Raw genomic sequence first — 15,713 nt, 5'->3', positions numbered from 1 at the left:
GCTCGGAAAACTTGACCGGCTTGGTGATGGGGAGCAGGCCTTGCCCAGTGCCTGGGGACCTGGCACACGGAGGCGACTACATGCGCAGGAGATATTTGTACTAGTGCTACAGAAGGCGGCAGTGAACCCAGAAAGTCATAAAAGGAGGTACCATACATTGTGCAATACGGAAACTGTAACTTTTTACATCTTCAGTGTGTGTCATCTAAGTGAATTTTCAGGGTGGCAATATATATATACTCTATTGACATTACAGATCACCTGAATTTTTTGGAGTCCTCTTTTATAATCCTATCGGGGAGTTTTTTTTTTAAAATATATTTTCTGTTTTTTAAATTTTTGATATATATAGGTATATATATTATTTTTTAATATATATATATATTATTTTTTTTTAATACATTTTTTAAAGACATCAGGTAGCCCCCACAAGGGTGTGCATGGTGTGAGTGAGTAGATGGTGTGTATATATACCACATTTTAACTTGTATTCTTTGCTTGAACAAAAATAAAAATAGACATGAGCAGTATCTTCTGATCCTATTTATGTCCAGCGCTCCTTTATAATTTATAGTATATGCCCTCTTTTCTCAAGGTGTAGGGTTTGGGTACCCCCACCTAATATCAAGGAAGCAGCAGGAAGAAATTTGGTGGATGCTTTGGTGGGTATCATTTTTGTGTGTAAACAAAATCCCACTTAGGCCTGGTGCACACCAGAGGAGTTTTTCTGAGCGTTTTGAGTTTTTAAATCTGCTGCTAATGTTAGGGAGGGAGTGCAATGAGGTTTTGTAAAAAAACCCATAGCATTACATTGGGAAGAGCTTTTGAAACCTTTCAAAAGCTCTTCCCAATGTAATGCTATGGGGCTTTTTACAAAACCTCATTGCTCCAGTGTGCACAGACACATAGGATAACATTAGCAGTAGATTTAAAAACTCAAAACGCTCAGAAAAACTCCTCTGGTGTGCACCAGGCCTTAGTGTTAAGATTGATTTTTATATATTAGTGCAGCGCCTCCTTTAGTATAATAGATATATTATCAAAATTATAGAGGTCTTTTGATTTTATACAGAAGTTTGATTCTTCAGCCTAGTGCATGTCTGTAGCTGAGATTGCTGGACAGACTGCAATCCCATTCTGCCTGGGCCGAGATGTAGCCATGATATTCAGAAAACCACAAACTGCTCCAACTCTCTGCACGTTACAAACCATGATCGGCTCATCTGAAATAAATTGAAAGTACTGTAGTGCACATGTGCATGTTTGTCTGTTCATCACTGGGCATTCCACTGCCTTGGCTGCATGCTAGCCATGCCATGTATTAAAAGAATTAAACAATGTTTAGTGTGATGCTTGGCAAAAACTTTTTATTAGGGTTGGTTCACTCTGCAAGAGCTTTTTAGCACTAGTGATTTGAAAAGCTCTTGCTAATGCAATGCTAAAATCACAAAAAAAGCTCTTGCTGTGTGAACCAGCCCTAAGCTGCTTACACCTTTTCATGTCCGCCATGTTAAAAGTAATCTTTGGAAACAAGATCTTAAGTTTAAAAAATGTTTAGAAAACACCCCTGTGACTTCAAATACATACAATATTAATATTCTATCATTTGTTTATTTTTATAAAAAAAGAAAGTATAAAAACAGTTTAGGCTTTCAAAGCATTTTAACACATTCATCAAACCATGCCATGCAGGCATAGAGGCCATGGTCACTCTTCAAGTCACCCTACTTGCATAGTTGATGAATGTGTTAAAAACTCTTGAAGAGTTGTGCTGTTTCTTTTTTCATTCTTTTTTTGAATTATAAAGTAAATAGTAAAATCTTAAAAATAATATTTATTTGGCATTGCAATTGTGCCATATAGACCTTTTTTTCCTCCAAAAAAACTTTATTTAAAAAGCAGCATCACAAACGGATAGCGATTAATGCAGCCATCACTTGAAACATGAATTTTTGTAGCGATGGCCATCCTACACGGTGAATTCTTGTAACATTGTGGGTAGTGTTTACTTCTTCATTATGTGATTAGAATTTTTTATTTTCATTTGCTTAACACATCAGTTATAATTTGGACCCATCGTGCAGATTTTACAAAGTACGGTATCTGTTGATTTAAGTTATGTGAGCAACACTAGCTCACCACTACAACATACATCTATGCTATATCATGTAAGATTACTTGCATACAGCATATCAGGCATACCAACAGATGGGGTGGGTGAAGTCAGTAGCATTTGCTTTGCTATTCTGTTCTAATATATACAAAAACATTTTTTAATGCTTTAGTGCATGGGAAAGTAAAAAAAAAAGGAAAAATGAGTTGTCAAGATGGTAATCTGTGAATCACACCTTTACAGTGGATCCAAATTAAAATAATAAATGCTACATTTTTAAATATACAAACTGCTGTGGTTAACAGAGCTGCAGAACCTGCGCAGTGTTCATTGCACACCCTTCTACCCTTGTGTGTGCTCCAAAATGAAATTTGCTCATGGCAGTATTATAAATAAAAGCCATTTTCACAATGAGGTTTTTTTTTTTTTCCTAATTTGATCACTTTAGGGGACATTGGCCCATATGCAATTAACATTTTCTCCTGTCCTGAGTTTTCTCCTAGGATATAGTTTTTATCTTCTATTTAGAGTAACTTTTCAGCACTGAAATTGAAAAGTTTCTGGTGGCTTGAAAGGCATTTTATTTATAAGATGTAAAAATATTACCTAGGAGAAAACTTAGGAGAAAAATTGATTTGGATCAGACCCCTACTGTCTTATATTTGGCTACATTTTACAGTAACTCCTGCTTGGCTAATGATGCATGTGGTGAGGTCCACTAGAAAGCTATTGCTCCCCGTTAGAAGCCAGCTCACACTGGCTATATGCAGTCAGTAGTGCATTTTGTTAATCCGAAAGATAAGTCAGTTGTAGAAAATAAGCATTTACCCACTAGTGTAACTTAAACAGGTTGTTTAGACAGGCGTTTAAACCTTGTTTTCTGGGTGAATTTTCTTGATCTGAGAGACAGATCACATCTGAATGTGCACATTTTAAACCACACATGGCTGTTTTCTTATTGCTGCCAATGACAACTACAATTGCAGGTGTTGAAGTGGAAAATTAAGAGGGATCTGATTTCAGGACAGGGGGCTGCGATATGGGAGCACTTTCTCTAGCAATGCCACTGATAATAGATGGCCATATCACTGCAGTATACTGTGGTGGATTACATTCAGCCTCCTCCTGCAGAGTTTCCAGCAGCTCACTATTATTATTTTTGTATTTATAATGCACCAACATATTACGCATAACTGCCATCATTTTAAAATAACAAAAAGGGACACCTTTAAGAGACACCCCTGCCACACTCCTAGTCATGCCTCCACTACACCCCTAGTCAGGTTTACCCCGCCCACGTGTCTGCTAGCAGCTGTTCCCGCCCCCAGCCATCTACAGGGAGTAAGTAAATAGACAGTGAGGTGTACCATATGCTGACTGGGGAGAAGACTGAGCTGGCACACTGGGCAGCCCAGTGCCCTGCCAGCAGCAGGTAGCCACCGAGTGCCCCCAAATCGCTGCATCCAGGGACATATGTCCCTCTAGTTACACCTCTGGTCTTTGCCAAAATAGATCAAGTGCATTTTAGTCCATAAGAGGGGTAAGCATACATGGTACATGATAACGCTGGAAACACTAAGGGAGAGGGCCCTGCTAGAGGCTTACAATCTAAAGGGTTGGGGTTAGGTGTGTCTGTTGAGAGGGTGCTCAGCAGAACATATTATGGTACTGAACGCAGGCAGAGCAAAAGCAGAAGCTGAGCGCAGCTGTCTCCTTAAAGGACCTCTGCTCTGTTGCGAAAATCTTAACATTTAAAATACATGTAAACATATACAAATAAGAAGTATGTTTCCTCCAGAATAAAATGAGCCATACATTATTTATCTCCTATGTTGCTGTCACTTACAGTAAGTAGTAGAAATCGGACATTACCATCAGATTTTGGACTAGCCCATCTTCTCATGGGTGGTTCTCTGGGTTTTATTTATTTTTAAAAGCACTTAGTGAATGGCAGTTGCTCCGTCCAACTGCCAAAGAAGTGTACGGTGAGCAGGGAGGCTGGCCAGCATCATTGTATAAATCTTTTTCAGGGAGTTTCTCCATAAAGAATAAAGGCAATGCTGAGAATGCCCCATGAAGAGATGGACTAACCCAAAACCTGTCGGTAATGTCAGATTTCTACTACTTACTGTAAGTGACAGCAACATAGGAGAAAAGTAATATATGGCTCATTTTACTCTGGAAGAAATGTACTTCTTATTTGTATGTGTTTTTTAAATTTTAAAGCGGAATATAACCCTGCATTTCAACTTTGCTCTAAAACATTATTTACAGCATATTATATGCAAAAAGCATTTTTTTTTACTAGACCAGCATTGGAAGGGTTAAACACAGAGGTTTTCAGTTCCGTGCAGACGTTCAGATAGTTACATTCTATTTAGTTATATGTATATATTTAGAAATATTACACACTCTTTGGCTGTCCTCCAACTCCTTCTCAGTGAGAGAGATGAGTCACAATAAACACTTAGATACATTTATGTAAACAAAAAGTATCTAACTCAAGTTCGGATGCGTCTGCAGAAATCTCCAGGGACTTTAAAGCCCTGTGTAACCCTTCCAATGCTGGTCTAGTAAAAAAAAAATGCTGGTTGCATATAATATACTGTAAATAATGTTTTAGAGCAAAGTTGAAATGCAGGGTTATATTCCGCTTTAAGATTTTCGCAACAGTTCCTCTTTAAAGTACACATGAACTGGGAGGGATATGGAGGCTGACATATTTATTTCCTGTTAAACAATACCAGTTGCCTGGAAGTCCTGCTGATCTCCTTGGCTGCAGTAATGTCTAAATCACACACCTTAAACAAGCATGCAGCTAATCTGGTTAAATTTCAGTCAGAAACACTTGATCAGCAAACTTGTTCAGGGTGTATAGCTAAAGGTATGGCTAAAGGTATTGGAGCTATGGGGTCAGCAGGACTGCTGAGCAACTGGCATTGTTTAAAAGGAAATAAATATGGCAGCATCCATAACCCATTCAGATCAGGTGTGCTTTCAAATACAGGGGCATAATAGCTTCCTCATATCTTGGAATGGAGTCACTCACTGATTTTGCTAGCTCCCCTGTGTTTTCCCCTGTCATATTCAAATGTAATTTAATTACTGTATTTTTTGCACTGTAAAGGCCCATACACACGGCGTTTTTTGCGCCGGGCGGATCGCTCAAACTCACTCTTATCACGCGAATGACAGTCTGTACACACACCCTATTTAGCGGGCGAACGACTGAACGACGGGACATTCAAACGACCTGTCGTTCAAAAAAACGAACGTGTGTATGGGCCTTAAAACTCACTTTTTCTCCCCCAAAAGTGCGGGTAAAAAGCCACTGCGTCTTATAGTCCAAATGCAGGGAGTTCCTGACTTGTGAACACCTACCAATACGAATCTCCAACCTACTGTAATATCAGGGACTTCTTGTACTGTGCCCATGCAGGGGAGGACACGGGGAACAGACGGAGGACACAGGGGGACATAAAGAGGCATAGAGGAGGACACAAGGAGGACAGAGGCGGACACAGAAAGACACAAGGAGGACAGAGGAGTACACAGGGAGACACAATAGGTACAAGGGGGCATGAGGTACAATGGTGGCATAATCCACAAGATGATTGCACCATGTTTAGTATGTATATTTTTTCCCCTGATTTTTTCCCTCTAAACTTAGGTGTGTCTTATGGTCAGGAGCATCTTATAGTCTGAAAAAGGTAATTAATATATCTGGATTGCACAACTGCAAGATACATGTTGCTGTCAGCACTCACTCCCCCAAACTTCCCTGTGCAGGAAGACTTTTTAATCTTTCAATTTAGAAAACACATACATATTCAGTTATAAGCAATAGGAAAAGAAAAGTGATTAAAAGTGAAATACTCCAGTTTAGTTGTGTCAAACTCTTCTAGCAAATCTAGACGGGTCCACTTATACTTTTCAAAGGGCAATTGTTGGCTGTCTTGACAACAGCAGCTGGATTTCAGGCAGAGTATACCTGTGAAGAGCTTGCTCTTACATTTCTGTGCCCTTTAGCAGGATAGTGTTTCAGGAGTGCTTATCAACTAATCAGATGTCAGGAAAGTGTGCCCCAGTTTATAAGGCTTTGGCAAGCCTGCTGTCTACATCTGTTTCTGTGTATGGTATCTATTTTCAAAATGCTATGTACAGCAGATTTCACACCAACACAGACTGTCGTAGTAAAACATTTGACACTGATAATGTGTGAAACTGATCATTCATTCAGGATATAATGTGGCCTTCTACTCTCCTACTTGTTATATGTCTTTATTGGTGTCATATCAAAATTGGGATGAAATGCCTGGAGGGAGCTTACATATAATATATACTGTACTTTCTTATCTGATCAGTTAAGTTAAGGACTTGGGATTTTATAAGAAATTAAGCAACATTGCATTAATGAGTACCTAGTGAAAATAACATAATGAATAAAATTCAGGGACGTAGCAATAGGGGTCGCAGAGGTTGCGACCGCATCGGGGCCCTTGGACTAGAGGGACCCCAAAGGGTCCTCTCTCAACTACAGTATTAGCTCTCTATTGGTCCTGTGCTCATAATAATCACTTCTATAGATACTTTGAATGGTGGTAATAATGATTAACAAACTGTTGCCCATCCCCTTCTTGCACCTCTGACACTGGAGTTGCCGTTGGCAGGTTTTGGTGCGCCGTATCAATTGTTATGTATAGAGTGCTTGAAGGGCCCCAATGTTAAACTTGCATCGGGGCCCACAGCTCCTTAGCTATGCCACTGATTAAATTTCTTATTTTTTGCAATATTCATTTTGAAATTATTTAGTCAGTTTGTTCATTGTAAAATTTTTCCTCTCCGTGATTTACATTCTCAAATCACAGTTGGCTGCATCTTTCGTCCTGGCGAGGTGCATCACTGAGGAATGATTGGGTGTTGGGTGTTCTGAGCTGAATAGAAAAAAAAAACCACTGGGAAGAAGAAGATCAAATAGCTAATCAGCCTAGGCTTGACATCGCTGGGAGGGTGGAGCTACACACCAATATAGAGCAATATGTAGGTATAGGAAGTGTTTCTGATGCTGAAACCAGGAAATTAACACAGAAGAGAGTATTCTAAATAATTTACTGCATTCTAATATACAGAGTCCTTACACTGCCTCTTTAAGTAGCCACCTCCCATTCTCTGCACACATTGTGAAGCCTCAGTGGTCACCATATGTACAAACCTATATTGTATCAATTTGCTACAAATAATATTATAGCTAAATTGTACATTCTCTCTTCTGCTAGACTCCATTGAAATATGGTGGTCTTCAAGTTATGGCTCTGATTGTCATATATATGATTCAGCTGCCGGGAGATTTGGGCGCAGGGTAAAGCAGAGAAACGGCTCATCCTACACCTGCACACGTCCCGGCGGTGCTAATTACTATTCACCCTCCTGGTCGCCATGGATAGTGGGGAAAGATGTAATTCGGCTTCCAGCTATTGCGTGTGGCCCAAATAACAGTGTTTATAGTAATATGTGCTCCTTCTTTTGACAGAGCCCAAATAAATTACTGAGTGTCGCTATAGCCGTAATTCCAATTACAGCCTATGGCGGCTCCGGCTGAACCCAAAACTCCTGCGCTGTTTTTACAGCGCGCGTCTGATTGTTTTCCTGCACATAATGCAAATATCACATCTGCTGCCAATTAGTATTGAGTATTATATCTAATGATTGGTACTGTAATTGTGGTTTTGCATTAACTACACAACAATGAAGATCAGATGCCCTATTACATTTTTCTGAATCTGATATGAGTCACAGGCCATTTAGATCGAAATCACCCTAGACAGCCATTTATATCTTGCATGTCCTACTGTCAAGAAAATACCTTTGCAGGAATCATCCTCTGCCATTCAGTGTTTGAGGACAAGTACGGATATTACTGCCTGAGTCACATTAGACCACCTTCTCCTGCATAGAGATGGATGCCCCACTGAGACAATGACTGCTATCAAGTACAGAGACTGTATAGGTTTTTCATCATAAAATGGATCATGCTATTTATTGTCCTAAAAAAATGACAAAAATTTAGAAACATTTGTTATTGAATGACTGAAACACTAGAGGGCAGTGTATGAGTGATTTTATATATTGCTTCTGTACTATGGCTATGCATAGCAGTCTGTGAAGATTCTAGTTTTCATTGTCTATCTTGCACAGGATTGATAAGAACTACTGTAATTACTGAGTCACAGAATAATGCAATCTCACCTCTGGCAGCATAACATTATTCTGTCTCTTAAAATATCACCTTTGCTAACACAGTGTTAATCTGTTTTTTTGCAATATGGCCTATAACAAGAGTTACCAGCTTCTATAAATGCATACTGAATGCATATAATCTAACCTCATTCAGGCTACAGTCACTGTTCATTTATGTGCTATGACCATCTCTAATAATTTTCTTATTTCGCCTGTTAACAAATTATAGACATGATATATATTGTTGAAGATCATGTGTGCTTATGTTTAGAGCTTGATAAGTGTGGGTGCCATGACCTGGATTTGTTAGTTTACTAGTCATTTGTTTTTTTCTATTTATTTAAAGGAAGTCTACTTTTCAAGTCTGATCATGCTGTATCATACAGAAATGCTATTTAGCTTTTTTATGAGTTTTTGGTTGGAACTTCGAGACACCTCCCCCCCCCCCCCCTAAAAAAAAATTAAATGTAGTACATACTTTTGTTTGCAATCTGTAAAAAAAAGGGACAATGCAAAAGAACGCTATCAGGGCTAAAATTAAACAAATGGCCAGCCACAGAATATTATCATCTTTGGGAGATGCTAGTAACCTGTACAGTTGTTTAAGCCGTCAGGCTTTTGTCCCACTTGCCCGGGGACTGGGTTTCTTTGGGCAGGTAGCAGCCTCAAGGACTGGAGGTTTGGAGGGAACTGTCTGTGCCTGAGAAGCCCTGTTCTCAGGCAAGTAGGACAAAAGCCTGACAGCTTAAACACCTGTACGGGTTACCAGCATCTCCGAAAGGTGAGAATATTCTGTGGCCGGCCATTTGGTTTATCTTAACTCTGAATGTGCTCTTTTGCTTTGTTCCTTTTTTACAGATTCTACCAGCCACCTTCAGGTGGAACCTAATAGAGCAGTGCCACTTCTTACTACACTGGAAACAGATGCCAACACGCTCCTCCTGCTTCTGCACTAGAGTCTATCTACCCCTTAAGCCATTTAGTTGGTAATGGTCCCCTTTGTCAGTTTGTATTCTCCATTTTTCCCCGTTTTCAGCTTTTTCTCCACTATATATTTTTAGCAGGCCCCAATTAGTAATAGTCAGGACCTTTGACCTGGAATTAATGGCATGCACAGTAGCCCCCTTTCAGACATGCAGGAGCACCCAGCAGCTCTCCTTCTGCCCGGGGCTTGCTCACAGCACTCCGAGCAGTGCCTGTGAAACCACACCTCCTGGACATCTTTGTGTCTGAAAGGAGAATATTGCACTTGCATGAGGACCATTAATTCCTGGTTAAAGGAAAGAAGGCAATTACTAACTAAAGAATGTGCTACATTTAACATCTTTTTTGGGGTATAAAACAAACAAAGAGAAATGGCACCTATATAGCATAATGTGCTTAATGTAATCTCACTGCACACAAATATGTTATACCAAGTAATAGGGTTGCACGTGCCAAAAGGAGTAATGTCCCGGCAGAATAGCCATGGCCAGCAGCTAGACTGAGCTCGATTGGGGGACAAACTGCCCGGTACCTACATGCAGGTCACTTCCTCCTCCAACTTGCCAAGAGTTACGTTCTACTTTACTACGCATTTCGAGGACTCGCCCACTTCATTGGATGACCTTTAAGTTACACTATGAATCTCTTGTGCTATGCATGCATGAGGTTAGTTAAGAAACATTTACTTCAACAGAGACAGTCAAAGGTGGGAACTTCAAATAATTTGTGCCTCGATTGTGAAATATCTGTAACTGAATTTTTAACATACTGTAATAAATTTGGTAAATTTGTTATTGAAAAATGAGTGCATTGTCTTTCCACAGTTCATTGAATGGACACATTTGGAGCTGACCATTATATTGTTTGTCTTCAGAGCTTTAATCTTCCATTGCTGATCACTGTCCCAAATTAACAAACCATTTAGTTTTTTGTAACATACATTCCAGGCAAAGTGCTTTCATGTGTCATAGTTTTCTCAGTGCCTTATAATATATATTTCCACAGGTAGAGTAGATCCTTTCATTTCAACATAACTGTACGTATAGAGTGTAGTTCCTTAGAGTGAAAATATTACAAATTATGTTTGACTCCACTGCCTAACTGAAAAATCTTCACTGATATAATAGTTTAACACCCTTACAAACCCTAAAATAAAATATAGATGGACAGACTAGTGATAACTAGTGCAGCGGTGCCTTGTTTTTCTTACCACTCTCCACTGTCCTTTTTCACAGCTCGTCTTTCACCTTCGCGCTGCCATCTCTGGGAGCAATCTGCGCCTGCGCAGGTGCAGAACACTCCCAGGGACTGGAGAGTGATGTAGGAGCATGCCTGGCCAGGCCGCTCATACGAAATGAAGCACAATTTGGCCAAGCTTTGAGGCTGAATTGCCAGGGACCGAAGCCACCTAGGGATACGGCGAGGGACGAGCGGCCCTAAAGGGGCTTAAGGAAGCCCCAGGTAAGTATGGTACCTGAGATGCTTCTCGTCTCTGGTACACTTTAAAGGGAACCTAAAGAAAGGCTTCCATATTTATTTCCTTTTAAGCAATACCAGTTGCCTGGCTAAGCTACTGATCTCTTTGTCTGAATCACACACCTAAAACAAGCATGAGCTAATCCAGTCAGACTTGAGTCAGAGCACTTGATCTGCATGCTTATTCAATGTCTATGACTAAAAGTATATAAGGCAGAGGATCAGCGGGCCAGCCAGGCAATATGCATTATTTAAAAGGAAATAAATATGGCAACCTCTATATATCTAACACTTTAGGTTCCATTTAACTTTAGAGATGGGACTGTACCAGTTCTTTTATAATCTGGCAGGTCCTGACTCCCATGGGGACTAATTTTAGGTGAAGGATGCACTTGCACGCATGAACTTTTATTGTCCATTATGATGAGTTCATCAAGGTTTTTTGGTGAGGCTTCATCCCCTCCTTCACATAATGGTGCTACACTGATGCAGAAGACTGGTGCATGATATCACAGGGGAAGGAGGTGTTTGTATACCACCAGAAATAACAATGGAAACTGGGTACCAATGTAGAAAGCAGCATCTGCTTTGTAAAGCTGCATTTATCAAAGCCTTGGGTACCGTATGTGAAATTTAAATAAAGCTTAAGTAATAACAAAATATAAATACTTTTCCCTTTTGGTACATTTGTAAGCAGCTCACACTTTGTATCCTCCCTGTTTGTTTAGGTACTTTAGAACGACATGAAACTGGAGAGATGGCAAAAGCAATTCTCACCGCTTGTGAAGATTTCACCATTGAAATGGCTGACTCACTTGTGAGTCCTTCTCAAGAGACACAGCGAAATGCAAGGGCAACTTTCAAGTCGTCAAGCTCTTACAAGCTTGGAAACCTGTCCCATAATCTCATGCATCATGAAAAGTCATCAATCAAAGTAAGAATATTAGGAAACACAAGTGTTAAGAAACAATAGAAATATATGTCATGAGAATAACATGAAGGCCGACGTCCGTTTAGAACAGGGCAGTTATCTGGGTAGTCTAGGATGCAGTATTTCAGATCACTGACTTGAAACATGCATGCATCCAGTGGAGTCTGCACAGCAGATAGATATACTTGTTCTGGGTCAGTGATTTACAAAATGTTAAAGACAAAGGTCCATATGTAACAGACAGGTAGTAAGCACTTCAGAAAACATACAACTGCTTCCTCCATATTTTTCACAGAGCAGGTTTCCTTTAAGGGCCCTGTCACACCGGAGACACATTTTTTGTTTTTTAAAAAGTGCTTCCATTGACTTGCATTAAAATTGTGGTAAGATCATAGTGAGATAGCCGTGATGGCAATTCTTCCCTTTTTTTAAAAAATTGTGACCGTGGCAATTTTGCTGCAATTTTACTGCAATTTTAATGCAAGTTAATGGAAGCTTTTTTAGAAAACAAGAATGACCGCTCTCTGGTGTGTTTCCAGCCTAAGGGGTTATAAATGGTGCTCCCCCACCCACCCTCACACTAAATTCTTATTAATCCTTTGATTAACTATGGCATTGTGCCTAACAAATTTCAACCAATATGTTTTTACCATTGTGGAAATGTCTAGTAAAGGGGGGCATAATATCCTTCCTCCTCCACCTTGCAAAACACCATTGTGAGCTCTTCCCTACAGTAAGTTTCATCTTTGTTTGTTATCTGTTGACCTCTTTAATAAGGGAGCAACCAAACAGTACTATTAAGCTTTGTACACATGCTAGAAGAAACTCAGTCAATGCTCTCAGTTGAGAATCGAATGTATGTGCAGCTCCCCCGACATTGTTTGAAGATCTGGTACACCAGACCTTTAAATTAGAGTGGCAAATAAGCTCATTGTTCCCCTCCTTACTCTTCCTGCCTGAAACTGCTTCATCATGTAACTGACCATCATTCCTCCTTCGGTCTTCATAGCAACAGTACACATTGCTCCACCGTAGCCAAGTGATCTGTCTGTATAATTATTATTATTATTATTGATTTAGAAAGTGCCAACATATTCCGTGGAGCTAATGTTTGCGCTCAGGACTGTTGCCCTAGTGATCAGGTTCTGATTGCTACAAGAGGCAGTTATTGGAATGTTCACACTTTTAGACTGCAGAAAGAATACTTGATCGTGTATGTGAAATAACGGTGCCAGGGAATAGTAGATTATCGGTAACATTTACCAACTTCTGACTATTTTAGAGTGTTTATTTTCATTAGTAAAATATAGGTAAATATTACCGTTATTTTACTGCAGCTAAACCTAACCTTACTCTCACACAGAACGCTCTCTCTCCAATGATTAACTCTAACCCCTCTCCCCCCATGCCTAACCTTAAACCCCCCCTTACTGACACTTAACCATCCCCCTGATGCAAACCTACTTCCTGACAACTAACCTTAACTGTACCCTTCCTGGAACAAACTCCCTTCCTGTAGCTTAACCTTAAGCACCCCCACCACATAAATGATAATGATAATATTAACGATGAATGATAATATTAACAACTAGAATATAAGCCCCCCATTTAAAAGTAGCGCTATGGCTCTGCCATGACCCCCCTCACCCCCTTCTCCCCTCCCCCACAATAGCCTCGCGCCACACGCGCATGACCAAGCTCCCTGACACATGTGAACATGGCCAAGCTCCCCAACACACATGCCTGCGCTTCCGCCCGCAGCCCCGCATCCATCCTCCTGCTGTCCCAAGTCCGCATGCATGTCGTGCATGCACGCTAAGCTAAACGCACAGAGACAGGAGGATGCAGGGACACAGGGGTTTTATTATATAGGATACTGGGTGCCCAAATTTCTGCTTGTGCCCCTGGTTGCTGCTAATTAACATTAGTGCCAAGGGCAGCACCCAAAATGTCCATTTACAATTTCCTGTTACCGACTTGATCTGCCTTTTCATTCAGAGTATACAACTCTTATAGAATTAGAGGCAGAGGATCAGCATGAAAGCCAGACAGACATCATTATTTTAAAAGGAAGTAAATATGTCAACCTCCATATCTCTCTTAATGCAATGTATAAAATGTTTTTACACATTTTCAAGATCAAGAGTCTGCATGGTAAAGCTTTATAAATGCATTCTTTCATCAGTCACTCAGTTTTAGAGCTTGGATTTGAGGGAAACTAGCTTTGAACAAGAATCAAACAATAATGAAATATTTGGCAGCCATAAAGAATAGACAAAATGTCATGTGCGTTCACACAGTATTTTATTTTTGCAAAGACACACAATAACAGCCAGTATGAAAAGTGGGACATTTGGTATGGTTACATGTACCATTTTAGGGCATCCTGTCAGCACTCCCATTATTTACCAACTAAAATGTGTTTGTATGGATCAGATCAGGGATAGAAATAAAAAATATCTTTGTAAGCCTGTGTTATGTTAACTGCACTGAAACAGTAACGTAAGCTGTAGTACCTTGATACTTGTACTATATAGTGACACTAAAAGCAGAATTAACAATTTTTCTATTTATTTGTTTATTTAAAAAAGTGTTTTACAAGTAAAGGTGTACAATGTCACAGAATATATAAAATAATAGTAATAATAGTAATAATAATAATATAATAATAATAATACACAGTGCAGCCATGTTATTTACTTTTCAAAGCCTTATGGGGTTTTTGGCTAGCAAAGCACAGCTATAGCACCTTGCCTAGAGGCAGCTTTCAACAATAGAAATAAAGAAACTGGATTATGGTCACTGAAGCTAATGAATCAATCAGTCTGTGTTGTTAGTTAATCTCACCTCACAGCGGGTAATAAGATGAAGATAAACTTGTCACTACTTTTCTTGCTCAGGAGATCCACCTGCTGGATCTAAATTGTAAACCTAATATATTAATAAATACAATGTCATATTTACCTTTTTTTTAGAACCAGTTTTGCGCTTTTTTTTTGTATTGAACATATTAAACAAAACTAAGTTAAAATAAAAGAAAAAGGCACCTCGAATGGTTTATTTATAGCGCTTACAATAGAATAATATCCTTTAAAGATTATTTATTTTTTTACCTTTTACTTTGATTGCAAATAAAGTGTATTCAGGGTTTACATGAAAACTACAGTGTGGCAGAAGTCAACAATTACAATACATTACTTCAATGCTTTGAACGGAGTGCTTACAATTTGATGCAGTTACAAATGTTAGTTTATTTCAGTCTTTTAAAAAGCATAATAGTTTTGAATACTCATGCAGAGTTTCTGTTCAGTCTGTTTCATACAGAATTTGTGTTGGTTTTCTCACTATTGATTTGCATGTTGCAATGTTTCCTCAAGTGTTACTATGCAGCTTTAAATGCACTAGACACTCTCAAAGCAAAGGTACTTCCTCCGATTGTATCTCAGTTACTGCTGTTGTCATGCTTTTAGGGAGACCTGCAGGTTAATATATTCCGATTTGCGTATCAATGCAAGAAGAAATCTGTTCAGCACAGCCAAACTTCAAAGACTTCCCTGTGTCACAGCATTTGTGCTCATGTAAATCTGGGTTACAATAGAAGAATGCCTTAATTTCATGGTCCCCTGTCCTTTCTTATTTAGTTATTGTAGTGCACGTGCCAAGTGGACTCCCAGTAACAGAAGGCCACTGCTCGGCCTTGTGTGACAAATGCAGTTGACACAAGATCCATATTAATGTTGTCAAGGATCTTTGATGTATCTAAGCAGATTTTAATTATTTTCAACATCACATGTTATGCGGTGTAATAGTTTTTCCAAGGGACTCTTTTAACTCCTTCGTATCCAAGTAAAGTTCCAATGTGATGATATAGCAGAAAACACTTTATTAAATTGCATTTACAATCACCACAGTCAGAAAAAAAAACTTTGATATTGGCTTCCACTTTCAACAAAAGGGCATTCATCAAGTCGC

At 39.3% G+C, this 15,713-nt stretch overlaps 1 protein-coding gene across 5 annotated transcripts in view; it reads left to right on the top strand.

The window, feature by feature from the left end:
* The window catches only part of WDR72 (WD repeat domain 72), a 558,532-nt gene that overhangs the window by 408,325 nt on the left and 134,494 nt on the right, over positions 1 to 15,713 (top strand). For all 5 annotated transcript variants that reach the window (XM_068275478.1, XM_068275479.1, XM_068275474.1 and 2 more), the window contains one exon: positions 11,539 to 11,744. In XM_068275478.1, the coding sequence (XP_068131579.1) occupies positions 11,539 to 11,744 (206 nt within the window). The remainder of the gene's footprint in view (positions 1 to 11,538; positions 11,745 to 15,713) is intronic.

The sequence above is a fragment of the Hyperolius riggenbachi genome, chromosome 3 (genome assembly GCF_040937935.1).
Source record: "Hyperolius riggenbachi isolate aHypRig1 chromosome 3, aHypRig1.pri, whole genome shotgun sequence".
NCBI lineage: Eukaryota > Metazoa > Chordata > Amphibia > Anura > Hyperoliidae > Hyperolius > Hyperolius riggenbachi.
This window is presented reverse-complemented; position numbering and strand designations above follow the sequence as displayed.